The 14,242-nt window shown below is 42.3% G+C and overlaps 1 protein-coding gene across 3 annotated transcripts in view; it reads left to right on the forward strand.

Moving 5' to 3' along the window:
- The window catches only part of CEP72 (centrosomal protein 72), a 59,707-nt gene that overhangs the window by 12,960 nt on the left and 32,505 nt on the right, over positions 1–14,242 (forward strand). For all 3 annotated transcript variants that reach the window (XR_001369353.4, XM_075921558.2, XM_006113046.5), the window contains exons 5-8: positions 2,538–2,716; positions 3,801–3,904; positions 7,251–7,302; positions 8,344–8,556. Coding sequence is in view for 2 of the 3 variants with exons in the window: in XM_075921558.2 (XP_075777673.2) it covers positions 2,538–2,716; positions 3,801–3,904; positions 7,251–7,302; positions 8,344–8,556 (548 nt within the window). In the remaining variant the exon portion in view is untranslated. The remainder of the gene's footprint in view (positions 1–2,537; positions 2,717–3,800; positions 3,905–7,250; positions 7,303–8,343; positions 8,557–14,242) is intronic.

Consider the following 14,242-nt stretch of genomic DNA (forward strand, 5'->3'; position numbering starts at 1 on the left):
AGTTGTGTAACTGCATGAAATCTTTGTGGTTACATGACTATTTGATAGTCCCTGGGAGACTAATTTAATAACCAGCTCCCTTGCGGACTGGCTGCCTGCTGCCCTGTGCTGCTGCCTCTGATACAAAGGCAGCAGTGTGGGGTGGCAGCAGCCCCTGTCCTTGGGGTCCAAGCTCCGCAAAGACAGAGGTTGCTCTGTGGAGGTCTTGGACCCCCTGCGGACATGGATTGATATCACAAAGCAGCCTCTTCCTGTGGTGGGCTCAGGCTCGCCATGGACAGAGGCTGCTCCGCATCTCCCAGAGCATACTCTGTCTGTGGAGTGTCTGGGCCCGCCGGTATTGAGGGGAACCGGCTTTTAAGCTGCTTCCTCCCCCCTCTTGCTGCCTCTGATACAGAGGCAGTGGGGAGGGGGAAAGTGAGTAGTTGTCAAGGTTAACTGATAAGCCTAGGCTTATTGGTTAATCATCTAGTAGACTACTTGGTGACATCCCTAGTTCATTTGTGGGTAAATAATGAATTAGGGACTGGACCAGGCTCTCTCACCTCCTAGGTAGATGCCTTAATCACTGGACTATAGACTTAGTCTCATTCACTCTCTCTTGGGCCCAATGAGTCTTCATTATTTTTTTGCAGTGAAACAGCTTCAACAGGAGAGAATGGGGGAACAGGCAAGTGCTTTAATCATGAGGCTAAAAACTTATAAGGTTGGAGCAGTGGTATCACCACATTATCCTGCACTTTTGCTTAGAGGTGCCTAACCTATTCCTAGAAGAAACTGCTTAGGTATCTAAGCCCCCTGACTCTAGGCAGCTAGTTTCCAATAGTGGATTGCTTAGTAGAAATAGGAATCACACTGCAGCCTGTATTTTAAACCCTGTCCCCTGCCCAGAGAAAGGTGCCTAGCACATACCCATCTTCGGCATCTCCCATTGGATGTCTTAGGTGGCTACCCACCTAGCATGCTGGCTTTTCTGGATCATCTTTAAAGGCACCTATCTCTTCCCTTGCATCATATGAGTTAGGTATATATATTTCCCATATTTTGTGGACAGTGTTACTGATTTTTATAGACGCTAACAGGCATTTCAACAACCCGTGTTATAGCACCTAAGTCCCTTTGTGGATTCCACCCTGAGTACCTGTTGGCCTGTCTTTTCACATTCAGAGCTGAACATTAGATCTGAGAGTGTATACCATTACAAATGGACTTATCGAGGGAGGTAATCTTATATTCAAATTGCCTTTTGTCTGTCTGAATCTCATGTTAAAAGCAGTCCAGTTACTTACTCACCTTTTTTAACTTACTATGTAATTATAGTAAATAGGCAGCTGTCTTGTTTGTTTGTACAGTACCTTGCAAAATAGGACACTGATTACACTCCCTAGGCGTTTGAGAATGACATCCACAAAAGCCAACAAACTGAGCAGCCAATAGGAGAGAGGTATGGCTTAAGCGCCACCTCTCCAAGGGTATGTCTACACTACCCTCCTATTTCGAACTAGCGGGGTAGTGTAGACATACCCCAAGAGATTTACACACCTAACTGGGCAGGAGAAATATTTACTGGGAGAAACTTAAATACCTAGAGAATTTGGGCTCCTGTAAGATTATGCAGCCAGCTGAATGGGATTTTGAACTTCAGAACCTAGAGTGACAGTTAAGCACCTAAATCCTTTTGTGGAAATGTCCCTTTTACTTTTATGATGGAGGCATGTAATCCCAGTTCAACTGTAACTATTTTTCAGGAACTGGTATGATTAAACAAATTTACCCAAAAATATGTTTTTAATTTGAATGAGTTTATTCATGGTAATACCTTTACAAAATTTATGTGGATTAGCATGTGTTAATCTTGTCAAACTACAAATTTCATATTCTACTATTGCTTTTTAAAATCCTAAATAGAATTCTTCTTTTTTTTTCTTTCAATAATCTGGCACTAAATATTTTTAAACTTGCAGGAAGTTATTTAACATTTTGATTTAAAAGTTAATCAACCATAGATAAGCTGGGTACTTGCATAAAAATCATAGTGTTTTAATTTTACTTCTCAGAAATGTGTTAGAAGATTGCTTTTAACATATTTATTATTTATTATTTCCCACACAAACCCAATAATTATAATATAGTTTGGAGTCAGTTGCAGAATTGGAACCTAAAAGCAACACAGACAAAAGGTGGAAAAAGGGAAAAAATATTTTTTCCCATTTTATGGGCGGGGAACTGACTCAGAGATTAAATGATTGGCCTAAAAAGAACAAAACAAAAAGTCAATCACCCACAACAAGAAATGAGTGTCAGACCGAGGAGGTAAAACCACTTCTCCTGAGTAAATCTAGTACATTTTCATTATTCAACATCTTGTAACAAAACCAACTAATTTTTATCTAGAATAAAAACTGGGTTGGTCCATTACTTATTTACTGAGTGTCAATGTTAAAGTTGCTTATTATCAACAGAAAAAGGATATTTAAATATAGGAAACCACAACATTAAAATAAGGTGACAGTTTGACAGTATATTTTCCTTAACAGATCTGGCCACCCCAGGATAGCATATATTAGCTCCATGTCAAGAAAGTGTTCAAGGATGGATGAAGAGGATGAAGCTGTGCTAAACTTAATTACAAAGTGTGAATGGGACTTGAGCAAGCCTCTTGGAATAACAGGATCAGCTAAAAAGGACCCTGAAGTAGAATTTCACAGTTTACAGAGTATGTTGATACACCTTTTTAAAATTTGTGGAAAAACTTGTTAAAGAGATCTTCAGAGGTTAGGGGCCATATGTTCTCTGTGTCTCTGATTATGTTCAAATGCAACACTTTAATATTTTTAAAGCAGTCATAAATCAACACTAAAATTAAAGGTTTTTATGCATAATATATGTAAACATTGATATTCTTTTTTTTTCCATTGAAATCTTTTTTTTCCATTGAAATCTTTATGTATCATATTTTATATGAAAGGTACTATATGGAAGAGAAATTGAGTAAAACATCCAGGCTACGTCTAGACTGCAGGCTTCTTGCGCAAGAACTGTTTTGTGCAAGAGTTCTTGTGCAAAAGTTCTTGTGCAAGAGCGCGTCCACACTGCCATGTGCTTTTGCGCAAGAGTGTCCATGGCAGTGTGGACGCTCTCTTGTTCAAGAAACCCCTGTTGCCCGTCCACACTGCCTTCTTGCACAAGAGCTCTTGCGCAAGAGGGCTTATTCCTTGTGGGAAGAGGAATAACTCTTGTGCAAGAAGCCCTCTGTTCTGACGTTTTACTGTAAATTTACTTGCACAAGAACGCGCGTGCAGTGTAGACAGCTGTTCTTGCGCAAGAAGCCTGCAGTGTAGATGTAGCCCCATTGTTCTGAGACACATCCATTAGTAGAAACTTTGAAAAACACTGTGAAATAAAATACTGTTATGAAATAAAAATAGTAACTTCAGCACCGAAGAGCTCTGTAGTAGTAGTAGTACTTTCCCACCATGCAAATATTGAATCCAGAAATTCATATTGAAGCCTTAAGAATTCCGGGCCTTGTCACCTCCCCCTTGTGCTATTCCTACACATTGGAAAGAAAAGTGCTTTGTTGGAATTTCTTTTCAGTTTTTCTTGCATTTGGGAAGGTGGTGGGGCAGGATTTAACTCCTGAAAAAGTAATAGGAAGATTGACTCCTCATCCTTGTGGATTGATCCTCCAAAACCCAGGGAGGCCCTGTGACTCTATATAGCTATTATGTTGGAACCTTATTAAACTTAGTCTGTTTCATACAACTACTAAACTTTAATTCAGTCTCTTATTTCCTGAGGTATTCGCAATATTGAAGATAATGCTGGCATTACTATGAATCAGAAATCTGAAACTAGACCCGTTGGCCTACAAATGCGGAAGCAACAAGCAAATATGCATATGGTAAAAACAAACCCTAGAGACAAATACATTTGTATTGTGTTGTCTTTAACTATTTGAGCTGGTAAGCTACCATATGGGTTTTAGGAGTGAAACACTGTAGATACAGAAGTGCAGGGTTGTAAGAATGTCCTGTATATCTCTCTGTAAATGAAGTGTTCTTAAAATGCTTGAATCTAGCCTTTTGTATGTTCAGTTAATGATGTTGGTTGAAAACTGGATGGCTAGCACTACTAATTCAAAATTCTTGTGGCTACCACTATTTTAAATCACATTTAATCTTGCTCTGAGTAGGGATTAAAGTGCTGACAATTAGACTATACTATTCCTCATACCAGTGCTACTAGCAGTAGAACTGCACCAGTGTTACCAAAGTGGAAAATTGTAGGACTCCCTTTGCATACATCTGCACTATAAGATCCCCAGCATAGCTCAGGTCAGCTGACTTGGTATCAGACTGCAGAGTTATAAAATTGCAATGTAGATGTCAGGACTTGAGCTGGAACTTCTCTCGCTCCCCATGGGGGTTTTAGCTGATTTTTTTTTAAGCTCACAGGGCTCTGATTAGCCATCTTTTATTACAGTATATCCTTAGTGTTCTGTGAATTCTTTAGTAGAAAAAGTTCAAAATGGAGCTCCGCTTTTAGTGTGTGGTTGGTTTGTTTTTTATGAATATAGTTCCAAAAGAATGCTAGGTACCTGACAGACAAAAATTCTTTGGTAGAAGTGGGTCAGTGTTGATTGAAATCTGTCATAGAACCAACACCATGTTCATTAATACATGCAATAGCTAATGTGCAGGTTGGTTTCAGTCCTCATTTGGCACTAACATGGTATGTGCCAGAATCCAAGGGAATTTAAATGTTAATGTTCAGAGCCATCTATAACCACTTTTTGCCTGAACATACTTCATTTTACATTCACAAGGTTGTTCTTCATGTGTAGGTGCCTTTGACAGGTAATGAAAAATATTAATCAAGACAAGTAACCTAACATTACACATTTCACAAAAATGAAAAAATAAAGGTGTCCCTCTCCAAAATCTTGAGCAAATTGAGGGGTTTTCAGTGCATTTTGAAGATAAACAACTTTGGACTATTTTGAACCAGGATTGGTGAGTTCCAAAGCCTAGGTTTCCTTCATGAAGAAGGCCCTTAAGCCAAAGCTGGTCTGGTTTTGGCACTTGCACTGCTTATACGTGTGGTAGTATTGCATGCAAAGAGAGGCTAATGCAGAATATGCTGCAGACTCAGTGATATTTTATAAAAGGACCATATTATATCTATGCTTTAAGACTTAAATTTGCTGCCAGTGAATCTGGGTACAGCATAAGGTATTGGTGTTTTGCTCAGAAATTGGTTTGAGCTCTGGCTACTTCAGTAGCCATCTCTCTCTTTATACTTTTGTCTGACTTTTGAGACTTGATAGTCTCCTTAAATTGACAAGCCCCAAATTTAAATGAGAGGTCCGGTAGCAGGATGTATTTCAGAGGCGACTCTTCACTTCTGAATCTTGCTCCTTTCTTTGGGGGAAGAGAGCCTAAGTTTCTTAATCTCAGGGTCACATTGCAAAGTCCACCTATTTATTCAGTTTTTTGTAAGGGAGTCATTACTTGAAATAGTGAGGATGCTTTGAGTAATTGAGAAAAATTGTATGTGCACATATAGATTGTGAGACTTAGAATAAATATGTATATAAGAAGTATGATATGAGTTGAAGTGAGAATAGTTTCAGAAATTATTCTTAAATTATTCTCTAGAATTTTCTCTAATTCTGGATAAGGGGTTGTCTATATGAACATTTAGTCTGCGCTAAACAGGGATCTGAATCTTTCCTGCACTTGCAAGCCATAGACCAACTGTCCTTGTGGACCATGCTGATGTTCAATAACTGCTTGCTTGTTACTGTGCTTTGATGTAGTTCTCTGGACTAGATCAGAATGCACTAGATCAGAATGCACTAACAAACTGATCACATGCATCAGCAGGGTCCACATGGATAGTTTATTCCAGGGCTACTCAACTTTGGAAGCCCCAGGGGCCACAATGATACTCACAGCACATTTAAGTCAGTTCTGTTGATATTAATAAAATGAAATATTTACCCCATTTCCATCCATTTGACAGCACTTTTAATGAGCAATGACAGTCCAGGAATTTAACTAGTAAAACATATCAACAGAAGATCGTTATATTGACTCACCATTATGGAGCGTGTTCTCAGTGGAGGCCATGTTCAAAGGATCCCACCCGTGGGCCATGTCTTGAGCCCTGTGTAAACCCAAACTGCACTGCGGGCCGCAAACAAACAAGCCACAGGCTGTATGCGGCTGTGTGTTGAGTAACCCTGGTTCATTGTTTGGTGGGTTAGTGGAGGGTGGGGCAGAGTCACACCACAGGATGCCATGCACATCTTTTAAAATATATTTCACTGTACTGGTCCAGTAATAAACTGAGTATTATAGATGGTATGCTGTTCTTTATAAAAATCTACTATTGGTTTCAACATGGTATAGGTGATTTCTCTCTCTCTTTGGAAAAGGGGAAATAATCAGAGAGAACTCTAGATAAGCACTTTGTTCAGAAATGTTTTCTTGTTAGTCTATCATTCACTTACTTTCTATTAAAAGGACATGTACAGTTAATTTAGGGGAGATATTGCCTGCCAAAATTTCTACTGAATTGTAAACTTGCCTGCAAAGATTTATACAGATGCTTAATTTTGAGCATTTGGATTGCACACATGCTTGAAGTTAAGCACCTGTATATTATACTTTATGGGATGGAGGTCTAAGTGGCAGTACACTTTATGTAAAATTGAATTAAAGTTTTGAAGTCTTTTTCTTAAAAAAACTGTTCAGAATTCCAAACCAGTCACAATATGTGCTTGAAAGATATTTGCAGTTTAAAACAAAATGTTTTAAAGTGCAAATATCTTTCAAGCACATAAATGTTTTAAAATACATACCTCCTTTATTTACTTGTACTGAATTATCCATTCTGTGGCTATTCATATAACAGCTGATGATATAATCAACTATTGCAGGACATGTAAGAACGAGGCTTGAAACGAGAGAAAATATAAGTATTTTAGTTAAGCATTTTTCTTTTTTGTCTAAAATGCTATTCATCTCTGCTTTTAGGAACTTTCACCTTTATAGAAACCTTTAGAGACTTGCAAATTTAGCAGCAGCAGCTGCTTCAGCAATATAATTTAATTTGATTTTAAGAGGTAGAATAAAGCTTTTAAGGCATAGGTCTTGATTTGAAGCACTTTATCAGATTTGCAGTACAGTTTCCTGAGTGCTTTGTTTTTATTCTGATTTATGTATTGATTTTTTTAAATCTAGGATGTTAGTTCAGAAAACAGAAATGCGTTGAAAGATCAGGAAACTGATGAAGGTAACAGTTGTTATTGTGTTAACCTTGCACTGTATATTATGTCTGTGTACAAAGAACAATCTTTAATATAACAAATGAGTAAATATTATGTAGTTTTAATCTCATTTGTCAATTATAGAATATTCCAATTTAATTGGGCTATTTACCATTAATTAACTACTATAAGAGATTTACTGACAAATAAAGGAGAAGCCGAGGGATTCAACATGCATAAGAGAGGCTAATTTAATCTGTTCTAGTTTTTAATGATTGATTTCATGTTTGTATCAGATGCTTTTTATCCAAGATAAATGTACTCATTGTTAGCCCTGCAACAGCATTTGAAAATATTTCAGGTTCATACCTTATGCAAATAATTCTGCATCCTGTGTATTGCTATTGTGTGGAGACCTACAGGAGACTCATTTATACACCCAGTTTCCTCAATGAAGAATGAAAGTTTACCAACTTTTATTAAAAAATACTCTGATCCTCTATCAATGTGTATTCTGTGTTACAAATTCCAAGATGGAGTTTATATGTAATCTTCAGGGGGTAGCCGAGTTAGTCTGTAACCAGAAAAACTTAAAAAACAACAAATAGTCTAAAACAAAAAACAGGACTGTGTAGCACTTTAAAGAGTAACAAGATGGTTTATTAGGTGATGAGCTTTCGTGGGCCAGACCCACTTCCTCAGATCAAATAGTGGAAGAAAATTGGCACAACCATATTTACCAAAGGATATCCTACATAGTCCTGTTTTTTGTTTCAGCTACATCAGATTAACACAGCTACATTTCTGTCACTATTCAGCAAATAGTCTAGTAGCACTTTAAAGACTAACAAAACATATAGATGGTATCATGAGCTTTTGTGAGCACAACCCACTTCTTCAGATGACCGGGTTGTGCCCACGAAAGCTCATGATACCATCTACATGTTTTGTTAGTCTTTAAAGTGCTATTAGACTATTTTTTTTTAATATCTCTATAATGTTTGTTTCCACCATCTAATTTAAGGAGATCAAATAAGTTTTTAAAACAAGATATATTTTTTTTCTAGAGTACAGAAGTTTGCCAGACTGTTCTCCAACTCTGCCTGTTGTACATAATACCATTAAGCAAGGGAAAGATAAGAAGAAAAATAGCACCAAAGTCACATTTTCAGATAATAACACTCAAGATCTTCCCAAGAGAGACCCTAATCTGAAATTTCAAGATGAAGCTGAATCTTATAAAAAAATTACAACCCAGGCCAATTTCACACCTCATCCAGGTAACCACTGCAAAAGCATTTTATTCTTTGAGTTGTGCAGTTAAACTCTGTAATGCAAATTTTCATTGTCCTCTGTGTATTTATATGTAAGTGTTTGGTTACAGCAGTTCTGCTATCTCATTTGTGGTTTTTCTGAGAGTATTTTTAATCAGACCTCTGTTAACTCCAAATGAGAGAAACAGGAAAAAAACACCACAAACCACACAATATCTACAAGTTGAATGAATTTCCATGTGTTCTGTATATGTTAGTCAGCAAAGTCTACAGTCAGTTGTGATATTCAAGTCAAAATGTGACTTGCATAGTTTTTTATTTAATTATACATTGGTGAAAGATGACTGTCTCACACACATCCGGTGGCATGTAGGAGTCATAATGGAACTGCATGGGTCTCTGAGAGAACTGGGAAGGAATTCCCCAGAAGGAATTTTGGTTGAAATCTTTGGTCTCCCGTTTTATAATTGTTCCATGTCAATAGCTCCACCTAGTGGATTTTTCGAATATGGCTGTATAATGTTTGCCATTTTACAAGAAGTGCTTAATGCCATGGTCTCCAACCAGTTCTGAAGCAGTAGCCACTATAGGTGCTAGGGTAACCATATTTCCCCATGCAAGATATGGGACACCTAGGGTATGTCTACACTACCCCCCTAGTTCGAACTAGGGGGGTAATGTATGCATACCGAACTTGCTAATGAAGCCCGGGATTTGAATTTCCCGGGCTTCATTAGCATAAAGCCGGCGCTGCCATTTTTAAAAGCCGGCTAGTGCGAACCCCGTGCCGCGCGGCTACACGCGGCACGGGCTAGATAGTTCGGACTAGCACTAGTGGAACGTGGAACGAGGCGTACAGATAGTTCGGACTAGCAAGCCATTCCGAACTATCTAGCCCGTGCCGCGTGTAGCCGTGCGGCACGGGGTTCGCACTAGCCGGCTTTTAAAAATGGCGGCGCCGGCTTTATGCTAATGAAGCCCGGGAAATTCAAATCCCGGGCTTCATTAGCAAGTTCGGTATGCATACATTACCCCCCTTGTTCGAACTAGGGGGGTAGTGTAGACATACCCCAAGGGAGGGAGAGGGCTGCTGTCGCTTGGGGCTTCAGCCTTGTGGTGGGGGTGGCACTCAGGGCTCCAGTCCCACTGAGGCTGAGGGGAGAGGAGCCGCCGGCACTGGGGCTTCATTGGCTGAAGCTCTGAGGGCTGGCAGCTCCTCCCCGCCCTCTGCAGGACAGTGTGCCTATTTTTTTTAAAAAACGTCAGGATGATGGGAACAGCCCTTGAATATGGGACTGTCCCACTAAAAACGGGGACTGATGGTCTCCCTAGGTATAGTGAACTAGCCACACTCAACTGGCCAAATAGCCACATTGTTCAAGCCAACTAGACACAGTCAGGTGGCCAAATAGCTGCATGTAGCTAGTGTGTTGGACACCACAGGTTTAATAAATGAACTCTCCACTCATTTCCTATAGCCTCAACTATAGTAATGAAATACTTTTTATTCAAATGATGTCTTTAAGCCTATGATGGGGCTAATAACAGCCCTTTATGCTTAGTCATCTCTCACTTGGATTTTATATCCTTAATATATACAGAGGTCACTCAATGAAAACAGACTTCTTCTTTGAGTGTTTGGTTATGTTCCTTCCATGTAGGTGTGTGCATGCTGCATGCATGAGTTCCAGAAGCTTTTTACCCTTAGCAGTACCCGGTGGGCTTGCTGGGGAGCACACTAGAGTGGTGCCACTATATTGGCACATATATACTCCTGCTGACCCTCCATCCCTTCAGTTCCTTCTTACTGCCCGTGACAGTTGCTGGAACGCCTTGGCTTATGATTTTTGCAAGTGCACCCTTGGCTTTCTCTTGCTAATAATCTGTAAATAGTTTGTTAGATGTAAATAGAGTAGGTAAACTAGTGTTTTTGGGGGTGGGAGATAGGGGAGTTGCCGTGGTCTCATGTCTTCAAGCCCTGCTCTTCCTGCCAGAAGCCTATGCCCTGTGGAGACCCCCATGACGCTTGCCCGAAGTGTCTGGGGGAAGGACATCTAACAGATATGTGTAAAATTTGCAGAATATTCAAGCCTGGAATAAAAAGAGAGAGGAACTCTAGGCTGGAGTTGGCTCTGCAGCCCTCAGCACTAGCCTTGATACCAGCTGTCTGTGGCACACTGGCGTTAGGGTATGTCAATTATGTCCACACTGCAATTGTGTTCTTCCAAAAGAAAATCGAAAGAGCAGAGGGTTTTTTCTGACATTGGTAAACCTCTTTCTATGAGGAAGAAGCCTTTTTCCGAAAGAGCTCTTTCGGAAAAAGGTGTGTGTGGACAGGGAAGAGGGAGTTCTTTCAAAAGAAGAAGAAAGAGGAAAAAGCACAGGTGCCCTGGTGGCCACTCCGTCCATAGTAATCATAGCTGAAATGTGAGAGAGAGTCCACACTGAATGCATTCTATCTTTCACAAAAGCAGATTGCTTTTTCGATGCGCTTTTGCAGTGTGGACGCTCTCTTTCAGAAGAAGTTTTTTCGGAAGATCTCTTATGAAAAAGCTTCTTCCGAAATAAGCCTGCTGTCTAGACATAGCCTCAGTGTGTGAATCAGAGGTGACCCTGAGGCATTTAGCAGCGTCTAGCTGCTTCTCGGCACTGTGGCACTGGTCCCAGTACCTGGTACTGAAGTCATAGTAAAGAATCCTAGGGCTGGGAGAGACCTCGGGAGGTCATCAAGTCCAGCCTCCTGCCCGAAGCAGGACTAATCCCAACTAAACCATCCCAGCCAGGCCTTTGTAAAGCTGGGACTTAAAAACCTCTAGGGATGGAGATTCCACCACCTCCCTAGGTAACCCATTCCAGTGCTTCACCACCCTCCTAGTGCAATAGTTTTTCCTAATATCCAATCTAGACCTCCCCCGCTGTAACTTGAGACTATTGCTCCTTGTTCTGCCATCTGTCACCACTGAGAGCAGCCTCGCTCCATCTTCTCTGGAACCTCCCTTCAGGAAGTTGAAGGCTGCTATCAAATCCCCCCTTACTCTTCTCTTCTGCAAACTAAATAAGTCCAGATCCCTCAGTCTCTTCTAGTAGGTCTTGTGCTCCAGCCCCCTATTCATTTTGGTTGCCCTCTGCTGGACCCTCTCCAGTGCGTCCACATCCTTTCTATAATGAGGGGCCCAGAACTGGACGCAGTACTCCGGATGTGGCCTTACCAATGCTGAATAAAGGGGAATAATCACTTCTCTAGAACAGCTGAAAATGCCCTTCCTAATGCAACCTAATATGCCATTAGCTTTCTTGGCTAAAAGGGCACCCTGTTGACTCATATCCAGCTTCTCATCCACTGTAATCCCCATGTCTTTTTCTGCTGAACCTGCTGCTTAGCCAGTTGGTCCCCAGCCTGTAACAATGCTTGGGATTCTTCCGTCCCACATGTAGGACTTTGCACTTGTCCTTGTTGAACCTCATCGGATTTCTTTTGGCCCAATCCTCCAGTTTGTCTAGGTCACTCTGGACCCTATCTCTACCCTCCAACCTATCTACCTTTCCCCCTAGCTTTGTGTCCTTGGCAAATTTGCTGAAGGTGCAATCCATCCCTTCATCCAGGCATTAATAAAGATATTGAACAAAACTGGCCCTAGAGTCCATCCTCAAAGAAATCAGAGAGGTAGGTCTCCATCCTGACAGGAGCATGGGGTGCATCTGCAGGGGGGACACCAGAAAGCTCTTTCTTTACTGAGGCACAAGGTTGCTCCTGTACCTTCTAGGCAGAGTTCGAGCTCCATGCATGTGAGTAGTTCGGCGATCCAGGACTTGTCTATGGAGGAGGTCCATGAACCACCGATGCCAGACACCTTTGACATGACTCAAGACCTAATTGAGCTCATGTTGTTGCCAGGTTCAACACTGCAGGGAGGACTCTCGGGCGTGGGCTCACAAGGAGAGGCAGCTAGCACTGATGTTTTCGGAGGCTACGAGCCTGCCGTCTTCCCCACAGCAACCTGCACTGTTGCCTCTGGCACCAGCTCCTGCTCCGGTATCAATGCTGCCTCAGTAGGTTGCAGGTTCTGCCTTGGCACCATCTCTCTCGTCGTCGACCTGTATGGACCAGAATACCCAGGCACTGCCTTGTTCCTCAATACTCGGACCCTCCCACCATCATCGGCACTGGGGCAAGCTGATGGTCATAGTACACCACTAAGCCCTGCACCAAACCTTGTCATTGCCCGCGGCACCACTGTGGTCAGTCTTCGAGTACTGCAGGAGTCAGAAGCAGAGTTGATTGCACCCAGGGCATCATTGCACCGCTCCTCCTCTTGGCACCAGTCCCACTCCAGGTACCACTCCAGACATGCGAGCCTGCCCCAGACTCAGTCCTGGCCTCCACATTGGTAACTTCAGGCCCAGTGGCCATTTTATAGACTCTGTGAGCCTACCATCAGGCCCAGGGCCAGGTTATATCCAGGATGGGGTCGGTCTACTCATGCTGTAGGGCTATGCTGTCAGCCACTCTGTTTCCCAGGGCTCCTGCCTTGGAGAGTAGTGCTAACCCCCACAGAGAACCAGAGAGGCCACCAGCAGAGGGGGAGGCTTCCTCCACTGTGGTAGTGGCTCCTTCTCCATTAATGGAGGTGTCTCAGAGCGAGGAGCAATTGCCACCTCCGTATCTTTCTCCTCTGAAGAGGCGCTCTCAGATCCACTGCTAGCAATGCCCGCCATGGACATGAGAACCCACCAGGAGCTACTAATAAGACTGGCTCAAAACCTGGGGGTTCAGGCGGACGAGGTAGTGGAGGACTCTCACCCCCTTGTGGACATTTTAACAGCAGATGCTCCTGTAAAGATCGTCCTGCCTTTGAACAAGACTGTGGCTAAAATATCCAAAGCCCTCTGGCAGACTCCTGCATCCATCCCACTTACACAGAAGGGGGTTGAGAGGAGGTGGTATGTGCCAGTTGGGGCATGAGCATCTTTATGCGCACCCACCTCTGGGATCCCTAGTGGTTCAAGCTTCCAACTACAGAGAGAGGCAAGGGCATCCAGGCTTCACTCCAAAGAGTTAGAAGCCCAAAAAGCTCGATCGCTTGGGTCGAAAGGCATACGCCATTGCAGGACTTCAACTAAGTATCGCAATCAACAGGCCATGCTTAACAGATACTCATACAACTTCTGGGTGTCAAGAGACAAATTTAAGGACCAGCTCCCACAGGAATCCTGCCAGGAGTTTGGGGCTGTGGCAGAGGAGGGTAGGATTGTCTTCTGTACTGCCCTCCAGGGAGGATTAGATGCTGCTGATTCAGCAGCTAGATCTATGGCCACCAGCATTGTGATGAGGTGGAATTCATGGCTCCAGATTTTGGGCATCCTGCCAGAGGTCTAAACCACCATGCAGGATCTACCATTTGAGGGCTCAGGTCTGTTCTCAGAACCGACTGATAGCAAACTCCATAGTCTCTAGGATTCCAGGGCACCCCTTAATTCCTGGGGTATACACACTCAGGTCCCTCAGACGGCCACCAAACCCTAGGCCTCCATGACGCCTATCAGGAGGGTCCTATATAGGACAATAATAGGAGGAGGAACTGGGGCAATAATGGCAGGTCCAACAGGAGGAGGTCCTGTTCGGCCTCAGACCAGGGTGTGGGCCCCTTGAATAAAATCCTAGAGCCCTAGGTCAAGGTTTTGAGGATGTGCC

This window comes from Pelodiscus sinensis, chromosome 2 (assembly GCF_052426305.1).
Source record: "Pelodiscus sinensis isolate ZL-2025 chromosome 2, ASM5242630v1, whole genome shotgun sequence".
Taxonomy (NCBI): domain Eukaryota; kingdom Metazoa; phylum Chordata; order Testudines; family Trionychidae; genus Pelodiscus; species Pelodiscus sinensis.